General features: G+C 58.5%; 1 protein-coding gene across 1 annotated transcript in view; it reads right to left on the bottom strand.

Annotated features, from left to right (window-relative positions):
* The window catches only part of KCNH6 (potassium voltage-gated channel subfamily H member 6), a 32,776-nt gene that overhangs the window by 4,594 nt on the left and 11,078 nt on the right, over positions 1 to 17,104 (bottom strand). Inside the window, exons 3-10 of the mRNA XM_050911734.1 lie at positions 16,153 to 16,308; positions 13,095 to 13,204; positions 10,888 to 11,200; positions 9,113 to 9,324; positions 4,175 to 4,603; positions 3,026 to 3,425; positions 2,536 to 2,735; positions 344 to 596 (exon numbers count right to left, since the gene is read on the bottom strand). Of these exons, the coding sequence (XP_050767691.1) occupies positions 344 to 596; positions 2,536 to 2,735; positions 3,026 to 3,425; positions 4,175 to 4,603; positions 9,113 to 9,324; positions 10,888 to 11,200; positions 13,095 to 13,204; positions 16,153 to 16,308 (2,073 nt within the window). The remainder of the gene's footprint in view (positions 1 to 343; positions 597 to 2,535; positions 2,736 to 3,025; positions 3,426 to 4,174; positions 4,604 to 9,112; positions 9,325 to 10,887; positions 11,201 to 13,094; positions 13,205 to 16,152; positions 16,309 to 17,104) is intronic.

Genomic DNA, 17,104 nt, shown 5'->3' with positions numbered 1-17,104 from the left:
ACACTGGGGATTACACTGTGAAAGCCATCACTGATGGGGAGACCAAGCCAGGGCAGTGGGTCATCAGTGATGGCTGGGGACTACTGAGCCATGCCCTGCTCTCCTCACTCCTTTGTGGCCTCTCCCTGACATCTACCGGGGATCCTCCATTCACTGTCCACTGGTGTGGTGACCAGCCAGATGTTGAGGAACAGCCTTCCCTTCTCCAGAATGTGAAGTCTTTCACCCCTCACCTGCCACTCTTTGTCCACTGCTCATCTCCTATCACCCTTCACCCATCACCCATCACCCTTTGCTCCTTGCCCATCACCCCTCGCCCTCCCAGAAGGAAGGACTTTTCCACCTAAGATGGCCACCACAATGTCTTCCCGGAGGATCTCGATGGAGCCCCGGGAGATGAAGTAGAGTGTGGTGAGGACATCTCCGTAGTGCACCAGGGTGTCTCCAGGTGGTGCATGAGTTGTCTTGAACTTCATGGCCAAGGCGCGCAGGCAGCCTTTGCTGGCTCCTCGGAAAGCCTTGCAGTTCTGGAGCAGTGTGCGGTTGAGGTGGAGGCAGATGTCTGCCTGCAGGCAGTCGGGGAATCCCTTCAGCACCTGCAAAGAGTGAGGGAGAGATGCCATCACGCCACCGTCCCCAGGAAGGACCACTGTGGCAGCCCCAGGAGGCTGTGCAACATGCAGCATGACATGGCGGGGCCAAGTGGGGAGCCCCTGAGCCCAGAAGGCCAAAGTTGGGGATGTCTTCTGATCTTCCCTGGGCAGACGCCTGCCTGCCTGTCCCTGGCTTGTACTGCATGCGGCCGGGGATGAGAGCACTCCCAAGCAATAAATAATAATAACCAGATCAAGCTATTTATACACTGGTGGCATATCCCCCTTTTCATCTTTACGCCCACTAATCTTGGCTGAATGAGAGCCCAAACTGGTAACGAGGTGCTGTCCTAATTAAACAGCACCTGCCTGAATGCCAAGAAGCAGCACAGGCCAGTTGTGTGCACCGACAGCTCAATATACCCGTGGCAAATACCTTGTGTTGAACAAAAGCTAAACGTGAAGGTGAAATCAAGGTAAAACTCATAATATGGAGAATGCCGCTGCCACCGATGGCTCATGGTGCCAAGGTAAAATCCACCTGGGTCTGGGTTTTTTTTTGGAGAGCAGCATATGGCCCCGGGGTCCCCCTTGCTCTCTTCTCACATCCCACTGGTGGCTGAATCTGGGACAACCAGGCTGGGGCTGGTGAGCGTGGCTCATTCCCGGCTCCATCATGGTCTCACAGGCTGGCAGCAGTGCCTTAGTTTCACTACTGGGAAATCAGGGGCGGACGAATTGATCGGGCTGTGGGATGATTGATTAGATCGTATTGCGTCTCAGCAATATCCAGCAGGAATTGGTGTGAGCGGCGGCACGTCCAAGCCGCAAGCTCAGCGCATCACAGGGGATTTGCGACCTGGGTTCACACTAAGCCAGGAGAACCTGTGCTTGGTAGGGTGCCACGGCTTTGCTTCTAGTTACTGCCACTGATGTCCAGCCCAGCGCATCTCCTCCATGGGAGAGGTTTAACCTGAAGCTCTCCCAGCAGCAAACCCCCAAATGCTGCCCAGTTGTTTAATGTGGCAGCAGCAACTGAAGACGGAGAGGTTGAATTCATGCAAATCTGTGTCCTGATGGTGCTCAGGGATGGAGGAGGATCAAGTCTTAGGAAAAAAAGGAGCATGAACTGGGAATGAGCAGGCTAATGGCCTGCCCAGGGCCAAGAGACGGGGAGTACCAGGTCCCATGTCTCTCCTTGCCTTGTCCTTTCTCATTCCTCTCTCTGCCTTGCAGCCAGCCGAGCCAGCACGTTTGTGCACTGAACGCTGTTGGCTGTGAGCCGAGTCCTGCCACCCCAGCCCCAGCCTGGGACTCCTCGGCTGAGCCCCCTCCTCACCCCCGCAGTGCCCCGGCGCCGTTGGCACAAGCCTCCCTGCCGGGCTCGGAGACACGGTGCCTCTCAAGCGCGGCTCCGCCATTGATCCCCCCTTTGCTAACAAACAGCCGCCTCTCCGGGCTCTAATTAAAATGGATTGAGGTTTATTTAAATGCCCTCCTTTCCCTGCCACTGAGAGCGGGATGCACTTTGCTTAGCAACCGGCGGTGTGGAGAGGAGCTGGATCGATACCTGCTCCATGGCTCCGTGACACCAACAGACACCGGCCTGAAAGTGCTTGGCGCCGACGGGGGCTCTGAGCTCCTCACCAGCGCGCTGGCACCAAACCTGCTCTCTGGCCAAGAAATGCCATCATGGCCCCAGAAAACCTCTGGGTAGATGTGGAGGGATGGACAGATGGACAGACAGAGGGGGAGAAGGAGAAAGGGGGATGCAGGAGGCAAACGGGCAGATAGACTCTGTCTCCAGCCTCCCAAGTCTTCTCCTGCCTCCTCTCCACCCTGGTGGAAAGGATGGAAATGTTTGGATGGACCCAGAGCTGGACTCTGGGTCATTCAGGACAAGGTGCTGTGAGGACATGGGGCCTCCCTGCCCCATACTCACCGCATTCATGTCGATGCCATTGGTGTAGGACCAGGCGTGCTGGAAATACTCCTCCAGGCGCTGGCGCAGGGGGTTGGGGATCTGGTGGAAGCGGATGAACTCCTTGACCCGCAGCATCTGCGTGTGGTAGCGGGCCGTGCCCGAGTACAGGCGCTGGATGATAGCAGAGACATTGCCGAAGATGCTGGCGTACATCAGAGCTGCAACGAGAGGGCAGGACTCAGCAGGACATGGGGAGATGCAAGTCCAACTACATCAGACCTGGAACCAGCAGATTTCCAAAACCCGTATCTACCATGGACCTGAAACCCGTGGGTTTCTGAAACCCGTATTTCTATCTATCACTCCATCCATTTGTCTGTGCAGAAGAGGCATAGGTGGAGGGAGATGCTCTCTTAAAATCCCATGTGCTCTCCCCGTTTCTCCCCAGAGCAGCCCCTCCAACCTCCAAAGCAGGGATGGGGACAACGGGACACACGCACGCACTCACAGCCAATGAGCATGACACAGATGGAGAAGATCTTCTCGGAGTTGGTGTTGGGTGAGACGTTGCCAAACCCCACACTGGTGAGGCTGCTGAAGGTGAAGTAGAGGGCAGTGACGTATTTATCCTTGATGGATGGGCCAGAGGAGAGGTCGCTGTCGTTGTAGCGCTTGCCGATCTGGTCACCGAGGTTGTCCAGCCAGCCGATTTTGTGCTCCATGTAGGGCCGCTCCACGTTGCCGATGGCGTACCAGATGCAGGCCAGCCAGTGGGCGATGAGGGCGAAGGTGCACATGAGCAGGAAGAGCACGGCTGCTCCATACTCAGAGTAGCGGTCCAGCTTGCGGGCCACGCGGACCAGGCGCAGCAACCGGGCGGTCTTCAGGAGGCCAATGAGGGTGGTGGTCTGCAGAGGAGAGGTGAGAAACCTCAGGGACAAGCAGGGGATAAATCTGGCCGAAGGCATGTCTCCAGTGTAGCCGTGCTCCCTTTGAAGGATAAAAATGCATTTCTAGAGCATGAATCACCTTGTCCTGGAGGTGACATCTGAAATAGGTTAGATGAATCATGCCACAGAAAGGGCAGTTTCCCTCTGCTGACCATAAAGGCAACAAGCTCTGGGATTACAGGTGAGCAAGTGAGAGGAGCCAAGGCCAACTCCATGTTTCCTGATGGGTCCTCACCTTGCCAACTGTTGCTCCCAAAACAGCTGTCTTTCACCCCACCCCACAGGCTCTCAGCTGAGGTTGGGCCTCCAGGTAGCGCAGTAACCACAAGGCCATCCCATTGCCAACATTTTGAGTCTGGCTGGCAATGCAACCCCAAATTCGGCCTCTCTGGCATGTGGGGCCAGTCCCTAAACTGAGCTCCCAGCCTGCTCTGCTGGGTCCAGTTAGACACTATCTCAGCACTTACAGTAGGGTCTGTGTGGCTGTCTGACCCTACTACATAAAATCCCAGGTCCCAGCTGCTTAATAAAAACCTGTAATGACATCCTTGTCCGTCCCTCTGATGAACCACCCCTCTCCTTGCAGATCTAGCCATCCACTGCTTCCATCAAGCCATCCGTATCCCTCTCTTTCTCTCTCATACATCTCTCCCTATCCATCCATGAGTCCCCTCCTGTCTTGATGGACCTCCAGGCCCTGCCTGTACCTCATCAGAGCCGGAGCGGAAGATGAGCAGGTCAAAGGGGATGGCGGCGACCATGTCGATGAGGAACCATCCCTTGAAATAGTGGATGGCGATTTTGCCAGGGTGGCTCACCACCTCGTCGTTGATGTTGACGTAGGTGGTACGGAAGTTGATGACAATGTCCACAATGAACATGATGTCCACGATGAGGTCAATGATGTTGAGTGGGTCACAGGAGTAGCTGCAGTCCCAGTGCTTCTCCTCCACCTGCTCCTCATTGAGCAGGAAGGCGGCCGAGTAGGGTGTGAAGACGGCTGTGTAGATGACCAGCAGAAGGATGAGCCAGTCCCACACAGCCTTGAAGGGACTGTAGTGCAGGATGGTCCATCGATGGATGCGTGGCGCCTGCAGCTTGTACTCGGGAAGGACGTCAGCGCCCAGGGACAGCACCTGCCAGGAGATGGGTGTGAGAAGAACGGGAGACCAGGAGACAGGTTGGATAAGGCCAGGAGCCAGGCAAGGGGCTCCCACGTGCTGGTAGGGCAGTGAGGAGCATGCAGCGGGTTTCCTACACCCTTTTCACCTTTGTGTTTGTCCAGGAGGCCACAAGGTGAGTTGCCCACTATGGCTGACACTAAGGTCTGCCCGGCTCCTTGTCTGTCTCTGATGGCCAGAGCACCCTTGGGGCAGCTCTTTACCTGCTTCATGCCCTTCAGACCCTACCATGCCAGCAGAGAGGAAAGTGCCTCCTGCCATGCCTCCTTCTGCCCTCAGCTCTGTGCCGCTCGCCCGGGAGCTGCTGGGTGTCCCTGGCACAGGGCTATTGGGATGGGCAGCTTGGAGATGCAGTCCCACGGCTGTGCCGTGGCCTGGCCCTGAAGGTGATGGCACATTAGGCATGCCACAAGCCTTGCACAGTGCCTTTCTCAGCCCCAGCAGGGACCTTGATGTCCCTCTGACACAATCGTCCTCCAAGCAGAGGGAACAGCTTGGGCCACCCGCAGCAAAGCCTGGCCTCGGGCAATGCCCATTTCCCGTCTGAGCATCCCCAGGGAGGGGGTGACCCGCGGCCACCAACGTGCAAACACCATCCCGTGCGCACAGGCACCCTCCCATATTGTCATGTGTCCCCAGGTCTGTCTGCCCTCATGGGGACACAGTCCCATGGCACCAGTGAGTCCCCACATGTCCCAGGCCTGTCCCAGCTCCCCCCTCTAGGACCAACGCCAGCTCCTGATGGGCTCTGAAGCCACCCTGGGGACACATAGCAAGGCGCTGAGGACCGGACGGGCTGGGGCTGTCCTGCTTTGGGTGCTGAGAGATGGTGGCATGAAGGGGCTTATTTGGAGCTGGGGGCAGCCGGATCCTCCCTGCCTGCCCCTGCTGCTCTGTTGTCCCCCACGTGTCCCTGCGGTGCCGGCCACCAGTGCCACCTGCGGAGGAGGGCGAGGGGCACCTCAATGCTCTCTCCTGGCACCGAGCCCCCAGCTAAAAGGGTGCTTTTTGCCAGGCTGTGAAGGAGAGGAGAGGGGAGGCTCCACATACCCCAAGGCCACGGTGATTTGCACCACCACGACTCTGGCAACAGATCTGGAAGAAGGGCCTGATCCTTCCTGCACTGACACCCGGCTTGTTCAAGGGTTCAAGGGCTTCCCAAGGGCTCCTGGTGCTGCGATCCAGAGCGGATCCAGCCCTGCAGCCCTATCCCACCATGAGCAGCCACTCCCACGTCCTGCAGCCCTGGGACATCCGTGGATCCCACGCCCTGGGGGTGCCCCCTGCTCCTACCTGCCTGCAGCTTGCCCGGCGCCCCAGGCGGCAGCTGACCCTTGAAGTCCGGGTGTCCACCATGGGGGTCCCCAACCCCGCACGCCCAGGCAGTGACCGGCACGGTGGGCGCAGCACCGGGGCCACGGCATCACCCATGCAGGCATGCATGCACTCAGTCGGGCGGGTGGGAGACATGCGGCTGCGAAGGGCATTCGGGAGCCTGGTGTGGATTAATCAAACCCAATCGATGCTGGGGCCCCCGTGGGGACGAGAGCACCAATGGGGCAGCGAGAGCCGCCGACGTCGCTGGCGGACGGAGAGGGGAGGGATTGGAAAAAGTGACCCAAACGCAATCGTTGCGGAGGGGAATGAGGCACTGGCTGGGCTTGGGGACTGGCTCCTGCGGGGACGGTAGGGAAGGAGACAAGGTGACGCCGGTAAAACACTGGGTCCCAAAGCTAAGACATGCCCAGCAGACCTGAGACGGGCTCCTACACCTTGCGTCTGGGAAAACCAGCAACGCTCCTACCCTCGGCAGCCAAATCCCCCTGTCCTGCCCGGCCCGAGGCAGCTCTGTGGGGTCAGTCGTGAATTCGGGCCCCCAAATGCTGCTCCCCACGCTGGGACGCCTGCCCTGCCCCTTGTCCCTGCTCCTGGCACCCGGCTTTTGCGGCAGAAGCAAGAGCAGGTCAAGCCCTGTTGTTTTCCAGGCAGGAATTAATAGAAAACCACAACCCCAAAGATTTGAAGCAGAAAAGAGAAAAGAAACAACCCCCAAAAGAGCATCCAAACCAACGCGGAGCCAGGGAGCAGCTGCAGGCTCGTCCCTCTCTGCCCCTCGGGGACGGGGAGGGCTGTGGGTGGCACCCTTGGGTGGCCTGGGTGGCTCCGGGAGTCTCCACGGGTGTCAGTGCCAGGTACCCCTGTGGCGATCCCACTGGGTGCCCCTTCCTTCTTCCCCTTCCCCCTGCACTTACCGGCTTCAGCTGCAGCCGTAAGCTCATGGTGCTGGGTGCTGGCAGCGGGGTGCTGGGTGCTGGGCGGTAAGCGAGGGAGCGAGGCAGCTGCGGGAGGGAGGAGGAGGAGGAGGAGGGAGGGAGGAGGGACCAGGGGGTGTGTGGGCTGTGGGTGACAGAGGGGGGAGGCTTCCATGGCCCTGGCTAACCCAAGGCATTGCTCGTGCCCCGCAGGGCCCAGTGGCCATGCGCCTTCCTCCTCCCTTGCCACATGCTGAGGATGGGAATGGGGAGGGGGACACCAGGATGGGGAGGGGGGCACCAAGCTGGGGAGGGGGGCCACGCCAGAGTCACCAGGAGACCCTCACGCACAAGGGGCTGGGCAGGATCAGGCCCACGGTGCTGGCTGCAGGCAGGCGCTGACCCAGTGTCCCTCCCAGCATGTATCCTGACACAATTCAACCCCCCCATGCCTGTTCCCAGCACCCTCCTGCCCAGCTCCACCACCATCTGCTGCCCGTGGGGCAGTTCGGGGGGACTGGGAGAGGTACCACCTGCAAGATAGGATCCCAGCCTGGTGGCACTGACCCCACGGCGTCCCCGTGTGCCTCCAGCCGTGCCCTGGAGCCGCAGCCCTGACAAGCTGAGCCCGGCACATTCATTGCACTTGTGACCTGCCCTCCCTGCCTGCTCGCTGCGGGGCTAGACCACCCTGACTAGCCTATGTCTGCCTCTCCCTGCCCGCCAGCCGGTATTTTTAGATGCTGTTAGCGGTGTCTCGCCGCTGTCTCTGCCTCACCCGTGAATTATTTAGCGGCCAGGAGCGGGGAGCCGTGGCTTGGCGGGAGGCACAGGGGATGTCAGGGTGAGGACAGGCAGGACGCCTGGGTCCCCCGAGGCCATGGGGAGATGCGGTGGGGAGGAGAGGTCCATCCTGTCCCATCCCGACCCATCCCATCCCGTCTGGAGATTTAAGGTGAAGGGAAGATCGACCTTTGTGAGTGCTGCACGGCTGCACTGCGGGGCCCTGCAGCCACCACCCGTCAGCTCCGATCCCGTCACCCCGCAACCAGCTAATGACCCCGCATCGAGCGGCCGGCGCCACCGTGCCAGCGTCATCCCAGCACGCAGCAGTGGTCCCCGGTGTGTGGATGTCCCTTGTGATGGGGATGTGGGCACGGAGGCTGCTCACCGTCCCGCTGGGGTGTTCAGGGGCTGATCCCGGGTCGCTGTGGTCACTCCCAGATCAGAGGGACTAAGTGGACTTCGGGATGAAGGGGACAAGCCAGGGGGACAACAAGCCTAAAAACTGCCGTGCAGTGGGGAGCAGGGAGCCCATCCGCCGTGCACGGAGGCTGTGAGGGTAAAGGTTTGCTGGCACCGAGACAGGAGGAAAATCCTGCAGAGCACCCTGCTTTGATGGAGCAAACTGTCAAGCCCGGAGGCTTTTCTGGGGTCAGATGGCTGCATTTTCATTAAATTGGCCCTCGGCTGCTGCTGGCTACGGTGGGAGGTGCCCTTAGATGTATTTTGTACATCGTGGCTCTCCCGTGCCTCAGTTTCCCCACTGGTAAGAGCTCCCTACTCAGGATTGCAGGATACAGCAGCACCTTTCACACACACTGACATCCGTGTGTCCGCTACAGTGACAGTTCAGTGCCATGTGTGTCCCTTTCGGTGACAGTACACTGCCACAAGTGTCCCCTGCAGTGACAGGGCAGTGCCACACGTGTTGGTGACAGTGCAGTGCCACCTGCTGTCTCCCAGGGGATCCTGTGGCCTTCGGTGTGGCCACCCGTGTTCCTGGCGTGGGGTCCCCAGCTGAGCGCCTCAGGGCCAGCGGTGCCTGGGGGGCTCCATCCCTGGCATTGAGGGGCACGAAACGGTGGCCAGAGCCTCCCCCATGAACGAAGCCACATGCACACACAAACATGCACACGTGTGTGTCCCCTTCAAGGCCACCATCACACCATGAGCAGTTCACGCCTGTGTTCCCCTGGCCACAAATTACCAGAAATACTGATTTAGGGGGAAAAAAAGAGCATTTCAGCCATTCAGAGGGAGAGATAAAAATCAAACACATGGATACTGGCATTTCCTAGGATGGAAACGCCAGGTATCACTGCCCTCTCTGCTCCTCTCCTCCAAAAACCACAGGAATGGCTGTTACTGTTCCCCAGCAGCAGGACCACCACCCCACCGCTGCCTCGGTGGCATCCCACCACCCACGTACCTGTGTAACCTTCTCGGTGACGTTCTGGGTGCGCTCCATCACCTTGTGGGGAGCAATTATCTCGATCTCCGTGGTGGAGCCTGAGCGGTGCTTCTCCAGGTTGAACTCCACAAAGTTGAGTGTGAACTGGGGGATCTGGCTGATGGTCCGGTACTTCATGAGGTCCGAGTCCGAGGTGGAGTTCGGAGGGTTGGGTTTGACGTGGGAAGCCTCTGAAAGAGGATGGAGAGGAGCGTTGAGGAGGATGGTATGAACAGGAGCCAATCCGCGGAGCCCTAATCTCAGTGCAGGACATCCAGGAGCTGGGGACCACCACAAGGTGCGACCAGAAGGTACCAATGTCTGCCTGGCCATAAAGGCTTGGCTTCTTCAGGATGGCTCCTGACATGGGATGCCCAACCCGAGATGCCTGAGAGGGGGCTGCTTTTCAGACACATCACCCATCTTTTCACCGTTAAACCTCCTTCAAGGGGCTCAGACCAGCTGCCAAAATACAGAAGCACCCAATATCCTTTGCTACCCCTGAAGACTGTGCTGGGTTGGGGACCAGCCCCAATGAGACCCACCAAGGAGGGATGCCGAAACTGGCATGAAAGCAGATGAAGGAGGAGGTGGGTCTCCTCCATGCTTGCATGCTTCAGCCTGACCAACACAGCTTGTGAGCTGCTGCCTTGGTTTTTGGCCACTAAACTGAGCCAGGAGCTGGATGATGTCCCCACCCGGATGTATCCTCCACCCCTGGGCTCCAGGTAGGGAGGTCAGAGCTTTCTCTGGAAGAAGAGCTGTAGTGGGGCTGGATCCCGGCAGTTTTCCCTGGGGACCTGCGGACCTGCCTCTCTGAGTCACCCCAGTGCAGGACCAGGGAAGAAGCCCTAGAGGTGGCCTGCTCGTGGTCTTGCTTGTGGCAATGTGTAGTCATGGAGGGAGCATGTAGCCACACCCAGGGCTTCAGGAACATCCCCAAGCACTGTAACCAGTGTGTCCCAACCCCTCCATCTCCTTCGGGCAGGGCAGGGTTATCTTTTCAGTTCTATCCCTTGCACTCTGACATTGACCCAAGAGGTGTCATGGGCAGGAGGTGTCTGAAGACACTGTGAAGGTGCCCAGTTAGCACCAGCCTTCCTGCTGCCACCCTTCTCCTCCTTACTCAACCTCCCTCCTTCCCTCTACATTGTGTCCCCTCCTGAGGGTCCGTAATCTGTGACTATTTGAGGATCATGATCCCCCACCCCGTTTGCTCAAGCCAGACACCGCAGACTGATTCCCTCCATTCCCAATTACTGAGGCTGCTCTTGCCTGACCTCTGTCTTATTTGTCATCATCTCTTTCACGAGAACAAGAGGTCTGGACATGAACACCGTGGCGGAGAAACGTTTCCTCCAGCCCTACAGAGTGGCCTGGCCAGTGTCTCATCCCCCTCCAACACACGGACACAGCTCACATCATTGCACATGCCTGCAGACCCCTTCCCTCCCTCCCAGGGAGGTGGGATGGCATCGGGATGCCCCTCGTGTGGGGCAGCCAAACGCAACCTCACGCAGTCTCATGTCTCACGCACAATACCATGGATGGCTCTACCCAAAGAGCAGGACCTGCCTATGCAGGGAATCACACGGAGACCAGCAGGTTTGGGGGAGAAGACCCCAGCTTATCTCCACTTTGCAGAGGGAAAAGCAGTGCAGGGTAAGAGACCTCCCCCCCACGACGTGCCGGGGCCAGCACCCGGGACCGTGGCTCCCGCAGTAGGACCGACAACTCCGGGGTTTTTCCCCTACCTGAGTTTGCCCTCCTTTCCCTGAATTTTCTCTGGAACTCAGACCTCGCAGCCTCAAAGTTGTCCAAGGAGGAGACCCTGCGGAGGCTGTGGAAGCTGCCCCCAGGGCGAGACCGAAAGAAACCCCACGCAGAGTACGACCCTCGTGGGCCCAGCAAGGGAGGCTCTTGTTTCGGGGACGAGTGTTGTAGGGTGGGGTCGGCCTCCAGGCTCGGCCTCCGCTCCTTTTCCAGGAGGGATTCGGTCTCTGACTGCACACAGTTCTCCTTGGGCGATGTCTTCAAGTCCCTCAAAATCAGGGAGTCACCACCAGGCTTTAAGACAGCCGGGAGAAAGCGTTTTATTAGAAGGAGTCCTCGCGTGCTGGGGGGAAAGGAGGGGGAGCTGGGGGAGGTAAGAGAAGGGGCAGAGGGCTGGGAAGCGCTGCGGTTCCTGAGGTCACCTCCAACTGGGACCAGGACCTGCTTTGTGGTGGGGCGACCGAGTCCTCGGGGACTTGGCAGCTCCTACCTCCTACAGCTCCTACCAGAGGCTGGGTGGCCGCGGGGCAGTTTGCAAGGCGATGCTGCGCAGCTGGGAAGCAGGCCAGAGCAAGAAGAGATGAGGAGACCCTAGGGATAGGCTTGCCTGGAGTACCTGCCTTGCCGTGCGCTTTTCCGAGGTGTCCCTATGTCCCACCACTGGGCCTGCCCTTCCCTCACCTGCTGCAAGAGCTCATGCCACCACCGAGGGTCGGTGCCTGGGGTCCTGTGCTGGTGTCTGTGGGAGAGGATGTGCTCTGCGCCAGGAAGCACCGGAGGAGCTGCCGGGCTTGCAAATTTGGCCATATGTGGTCCTCCCTCTCCTACAGCACCCCTTGGCCGTTGCTAAACCTTTTTCCCTGGAGACCTAAAGAGTTTCCAGACTATAACGACTTCTTCAATGGAGGGCACAAAGCAGCCACCTTCCGGGGCAGAAACCTATGGGTCTATGCCCATACCCGTTATACCCATGGGAGGGACTGGGATTTTGCGTGCGTGCCCAAGGCACACCGTGGCACTTCTCACCATCCCTAAGGACCTTATTGCAGGTTTTAGGATGGGGTGCCTGGAGGGGCTGGCTGCTGGCTGCTGGCTGCCCCTGCATCTGCTGGGCTGCCCCGACTCGGACCAGGCTCCACCAAAGTGGTGGGTCATCAGGTTGTCCTCAATGCACATCTTCCGTGCGTGTACACCTGAAACATCGCAGTGCACCATGCAGCTTCAACTTGGGGGTACCCAGAGCCTTTAGCAGTGCTGGTGTCTGTAGGAGCGACATACCCAGAGCATCTGATAACGCTACACGTCTCCAACTTGCCATAAGCACAACCTCTGAGAAGACAGGCACCCTTCACCTCATCAAATCTGTAATTTTGGGAAGCAGCTTTATCCAGGCTCTCTGGATACACCCAGCACAGCGAGAACCTGGCGCCTGGCGATGCGTTAGCAGAGCAAAAGCCTCCTGCCCACAGCCCTGTGCCTCAAGCTGCAGCATTTCAGAAAACAACACGTCTTTGCCCAGAGGTACCTTGAGCACTTTTGACAGTCAAGAAGCCACCAAGAACAGCAATCTCAAAAGAGGTCCCACCAACATTCTTCCAATCTCATCACGTCAGCAATGACAGCGTCACCCTCCATCACGGAAAGCACAGTCTTTGCTGAAGGACTAAGCCAGAGCTGCCTGTGCTGCCTGGCCCCTGCCAGGAAAACGTGGGGAAATGTGCCCTTTCGGGCTTTGCCTGCAAGTCCCTGCCAGTCCCTGCTCAGAGCAGACCTGGTCCTGTCTCCCACAGTAACCAGCACGTCCCCTCCTTGGGGTGGGGACAACTCCCTGGAGCTCCACCATCCCGGACAACTTGCACTACAGAGCCAGACCTTCCTCCCAGCTTCAGCGGTGGTGCCTGCCGGCTCGGCACATCTCCCGCTCCCCCCGCGAGCCACGGCACGTGCCATACTGGGCTGGCCCCACGGAGCAGCACCGTCTAGCTCTATCCCATGCCACCAAAGCACTGCCACTCACCGCCAGCGCTCGCCGAGACCAGTGCTCAGCGCTGACCCAGCGCCGGAGCCCCTACCGCCGGATACGGCCCGAGCCACAGCAGCCGAGGGAGAGCGGGATGGGGAGAGCGGAGGAAGAGCGCTGGGACCTGGCCTGAGGCATGGGCTTATATCAGACAAAGGCTACGGTTACCTTTCCATAGTCAATGGCTACTCCATCAAACTCACTGGTGGGCAGAGATTTCCGCTGGATTTTGAGTCGCCGCAGGGACGGGAGACTAAACTTCAACCTCCTACCTTGACCTTGTTAAAAAGAAAAACAAAACACAAGAGAAACAGATGTAACCTAGCTGCACGACACGGCTGGAGCGAGACGGGGCGGGGCGGTGGCAGGGGAAGAGGCTACGGAGAATTTTGGGTGGCTTTGGTGGATGTATGCGCCGCGTGGCCCTTCCTCCTCCAACACACTTGCTGTTCCCATGCCATCACATCACCGTGTGCTCAAGGCAGAACCTGACCTGGCAGAAAGCACCGCTGGGCTGGAGGAGAGTCCCCTACAACTGCGGATGCAAGATGGGAAAGGTACAGAGCATCCCTAAGCCAATTAAGGAGGTTAAAGCCACTTAAGGGATTTGGACCTGGAGGAAATTGAGCCTCTAAATCTCCTTGGTGGGACTTGGGGGAAAAAAAAACTGACAAAAGACATGGTAAGTTAGCAAGGCATTAAAAAAAGTAGTTCTAGCAATTTTGTTCCTGGAGTTGTTCTGGATTTTAGGTGAGGGACGCTGGACCAAAGAGAGGGGGTCCCTTGCTGCTATCGCAGGGGATCAGGAGACCACCTCGCCAGAGACTGGGACCGGGGCAAGGGCAGCCGGGGCTGCAAGGAGCTACGAAAAAGGTTCAGGAGGGGAAGAGGCCAGACGTGGAGAGGAACCAGCAATGCCCACAGCGGGACCCAATGCCCCCCGTTGTGACACCCAGTACAAAGTCGCTCGTCCTCTTCTAGTGCCGGTCCGTGGAGGAGACTGCGGCCGCCTGCTACTACAGGGTTGGTGTGAGCAGTCAGGCTTGCACCCTGCTGCCTCGGGGCCCAGGTCAGCCCTGGGGTTTATCCGACCTCCAGCAGCACCAGTTGTACTCGCTAACTGAACCAAAAGTGGCCTAAATCCCGGGGCGCGTGGGACGCGACATGAGCTCTGCAAAGGCATTGTCCTCTGGGAAAAAGCAGCACATTGAGGAGCTGTTTGGTTTTGGCAGGATTTGCTTCCCTCACCAAGCCCCAACACACTGCCGAGCCACTCGGGCAGGCTCCCGACCTGCCCAGCTCCCCAGAAATGCCCCCGCCGATGGGGGGACCCGCGCGGGCTTCCTCTGCTCACCCCATCCCCACTTCCCAGAGCAGCTTTTCAGCTGGAAGAAGCAAAGCAGCTGACTTGCCCTGCACACCAGTGAGCCAGGGACCGGCAATGCAGCCGCCTGTGGCCGTGTAATTAAAGACTGAGTCAGAAAACCCGTGCACGAGAGACCGATCTGGGCTGGCGCCAGCAGCTCTGGCCTTTCCACGCTCCCCGGCGCTGGAGTGGGAAACCCGAGCGACGCTCCTTGGGATGCGCAGCGCAATCTCCAACGCACAGGAAAGCAATAGGTGCCCTTTTTATTTGGATGCCTTCTGCAGCCAAAGGTACATCTCGGGGTGGGATGGGGTACGGATGCGTTGTATGTCAAGACGTACTGAGAGCTGAGGGGGCTGCAAAGCAACACCGGTGCTGGAATTTAGGATTTCCGTAGCAGTCTGTGCATAGAGGCTAACTGGTACTAAAGCAATACACCAGAAATATAAATCTCATCCCTTCATAGACATAGGAACACATGCACAGGTTATATATACATTCACACGCATATGTCCATAAGTCCCATGTGCATATGTCTGGCCTGATGATATATAAAACCCATCACCACACAGAGCTCCTCCACTGGTACCTGCTGCCACGCACGCAAACACCTTAATGGCTCCGGGATGTATATATGCACTGAGTGTGAATGCATTAAAACTCACATTACCATTCCGATACAACAGGCAGCGTGAAGGGTCCCCGTCGGGCCCTGATGCGGCCCTGGCCCTGGCTCCGGTCCCGGTCCTGCTGTGCCACCCCACGTGCCGTGGGGGGACAGACCCGGCCTGCTCCCACAGCTTTACTTTGAGTAAAGTAAAAGTAAAGTAAAGCTCCCACAGCTTTACTTACTACTGCCCAAAGCCTCCCTATAGTGACCCGCATCCCCAGGGAGTGTTCGCATGAAGATAGATGTAGGATTATTTCCCTGACTAAAATATAGGTGACTGGCACCCAGGGCCGTATAGCAGGAGGATATTTAGAAGCTACAGCTCTCCTTCCCGTGGTCAGGTCTAACATCTGCATCCCTGGGTATCCACATCCCCTTGAGAGCCTCACCACGGCTTCCCTTTGATCCAGCCTTCCCAAAAAAGGGAGTTTGAATTTTCCACTGCCTCCAAAAGCCCCACAAAATCCCAGGATGAGCCTGGGACAGTGGAGAACAGCCCAAAGCCGGGGCAGGCTCAGAGCCACCCCAGCACAACCATCCTTGTGCCATTCGCCCGTGGTGATGTCCACATAGCACAGCCATGTCATTGGTGACACCAAATGTCCCCTGGCCCTCCCGGTGACCCCGCACACAGGTCCTATCCCATACCAGCATCTCCTGCCCCGGCCAACACGGTGCTGCAGGCATGCAGGAGGGGCCCGAGGCACTGCTGGAAAAAACCTCCCAGCGTTAAATATGGAAAGGATGCAGCAAGGTTGGGGGTGCGCGGAGGGGCTCCACGGCTCCGCTCGCAGCGAGACACCCTCTCCTTAAAAATGCACCATCCTGGGGGGGGGGGGGGGGGGTCTGTCCCACCCCTGTCCCAGGTCCCCGGGGGTTCGGGAGGTGTGTGCGGGCTGGTGTGCATGCGAGGGGCTGCGCGGGGAGCACAGCCGGCTCAAACGGCCTTTTTTCACCCAGTTAGTGTTTGGCCGGATCAGTCCCCGAGCCGGCAGGGCTGCGGCTGTGCAGAAGCACAAACCTCTGCTCCTGGGCGCTCTGCGGGGCTCAGCCCCACGGTGCAGGATCCTGCCCTGCCACGGGTGCATCCTTCAGCCCCCACGAGCTCCCGAGAAAACCATGGGATGGGGATAGCCCTGAGGATGCTGCGCTGCCCTCCTGCTGTCCCCACCGTCCCCGGTGACACCCACCTCCACGCCAGCTCTGCGACAGGCGGTGGTGCAGGCTCCGGCTGGCGTTCTTGGTGATGAGCTGTGCCAGGTCCTCGAAGTTGAGGATGAACATGATGACGACGCCGTCCTCGTTCTTCACTGGCACCACGTCCACCAGGCAGCGGAAACACGAGGCTGCCGAGCAGAGACAGGCTCGGGGGGGGCTGCACAGGGGGGTCTGTCCACCCCCCCACGCCCCCCAGCACAAAACACTTTTGGCAGAAAAGTATGTTTTTAAGCACTTTGATGGGCGTAATTCCTGCTGATGGGGAGTAGAGGATTTGGAAGCCAATCCGAGCCCTGGGAAAGGCCCGTATCTCTGCAGCATCCCAACTCACACAAATTCCATCTTACCTTTTTTTTTTGTCCCAGACAGTCATCTGTATTAATGTACTTGAGAGCAGCAATTAAAGAGTAGGTAATTAAAAACTCAGAAAGTCCCAGGTAGTGGTTTAACCTCATTAAGCATGCTGCTTGTAATCACGCCGTAGCTAATTGCCCTGCAATCGCCAGGCAGTTTTTGGGGACTGACTTCAGCTGTCTCGTGTCCTGGCTGCCGGCAATGGGGGTGAGCCCGACCACGTGCCCTGTTCCGACTGCGGGCAGCAGGATATGGTGGGATCGGTGTGATGGTCTCCAAGGACATCCCCTAAAGGCACTGGCATGGAGTGGTCGGGCACAGCCTTGTCTCACTCCTGCCATGGGGAAACTGAGGCACAGGGGGGCACAAGGACTGGCTCAGTGTCCTGGGAGCGAGGAGGGCTGTGGGGAGGACCCCGAACATGGCCACAGGGCATGAGGCCATATGGATTTGCCTGTTGGATGCCAGCTCGATCCTGTGGCTCCGCTTGTGCTGGCAGCCAGGCACCAGTTTGCAATTAGGGGCACCCAAAAATACCTGCAGGCCTTTCCCAAAGCAGCAAGTGGAGGA

This window comes from Gymnogyps californianus, chromosome 28 (genome assembly GCF_018139145.2).
Source record: "Gymnogyps californianus isolate 813 chromosome 28, ASM1813914v2, whole genome shotgun sequence".
Lineage (NCBI taxonomy): Eukaryota > Metazoa > Chordata > Aves > Accipitriformes > Cathartidae > Gymnogyps > Gymnogyps californianus.
The sequence above is the reverse complement of the archived record's forward strand: the minus strand, read 5'-3'. Positions and strand labels throughout refer to the sequence as shown.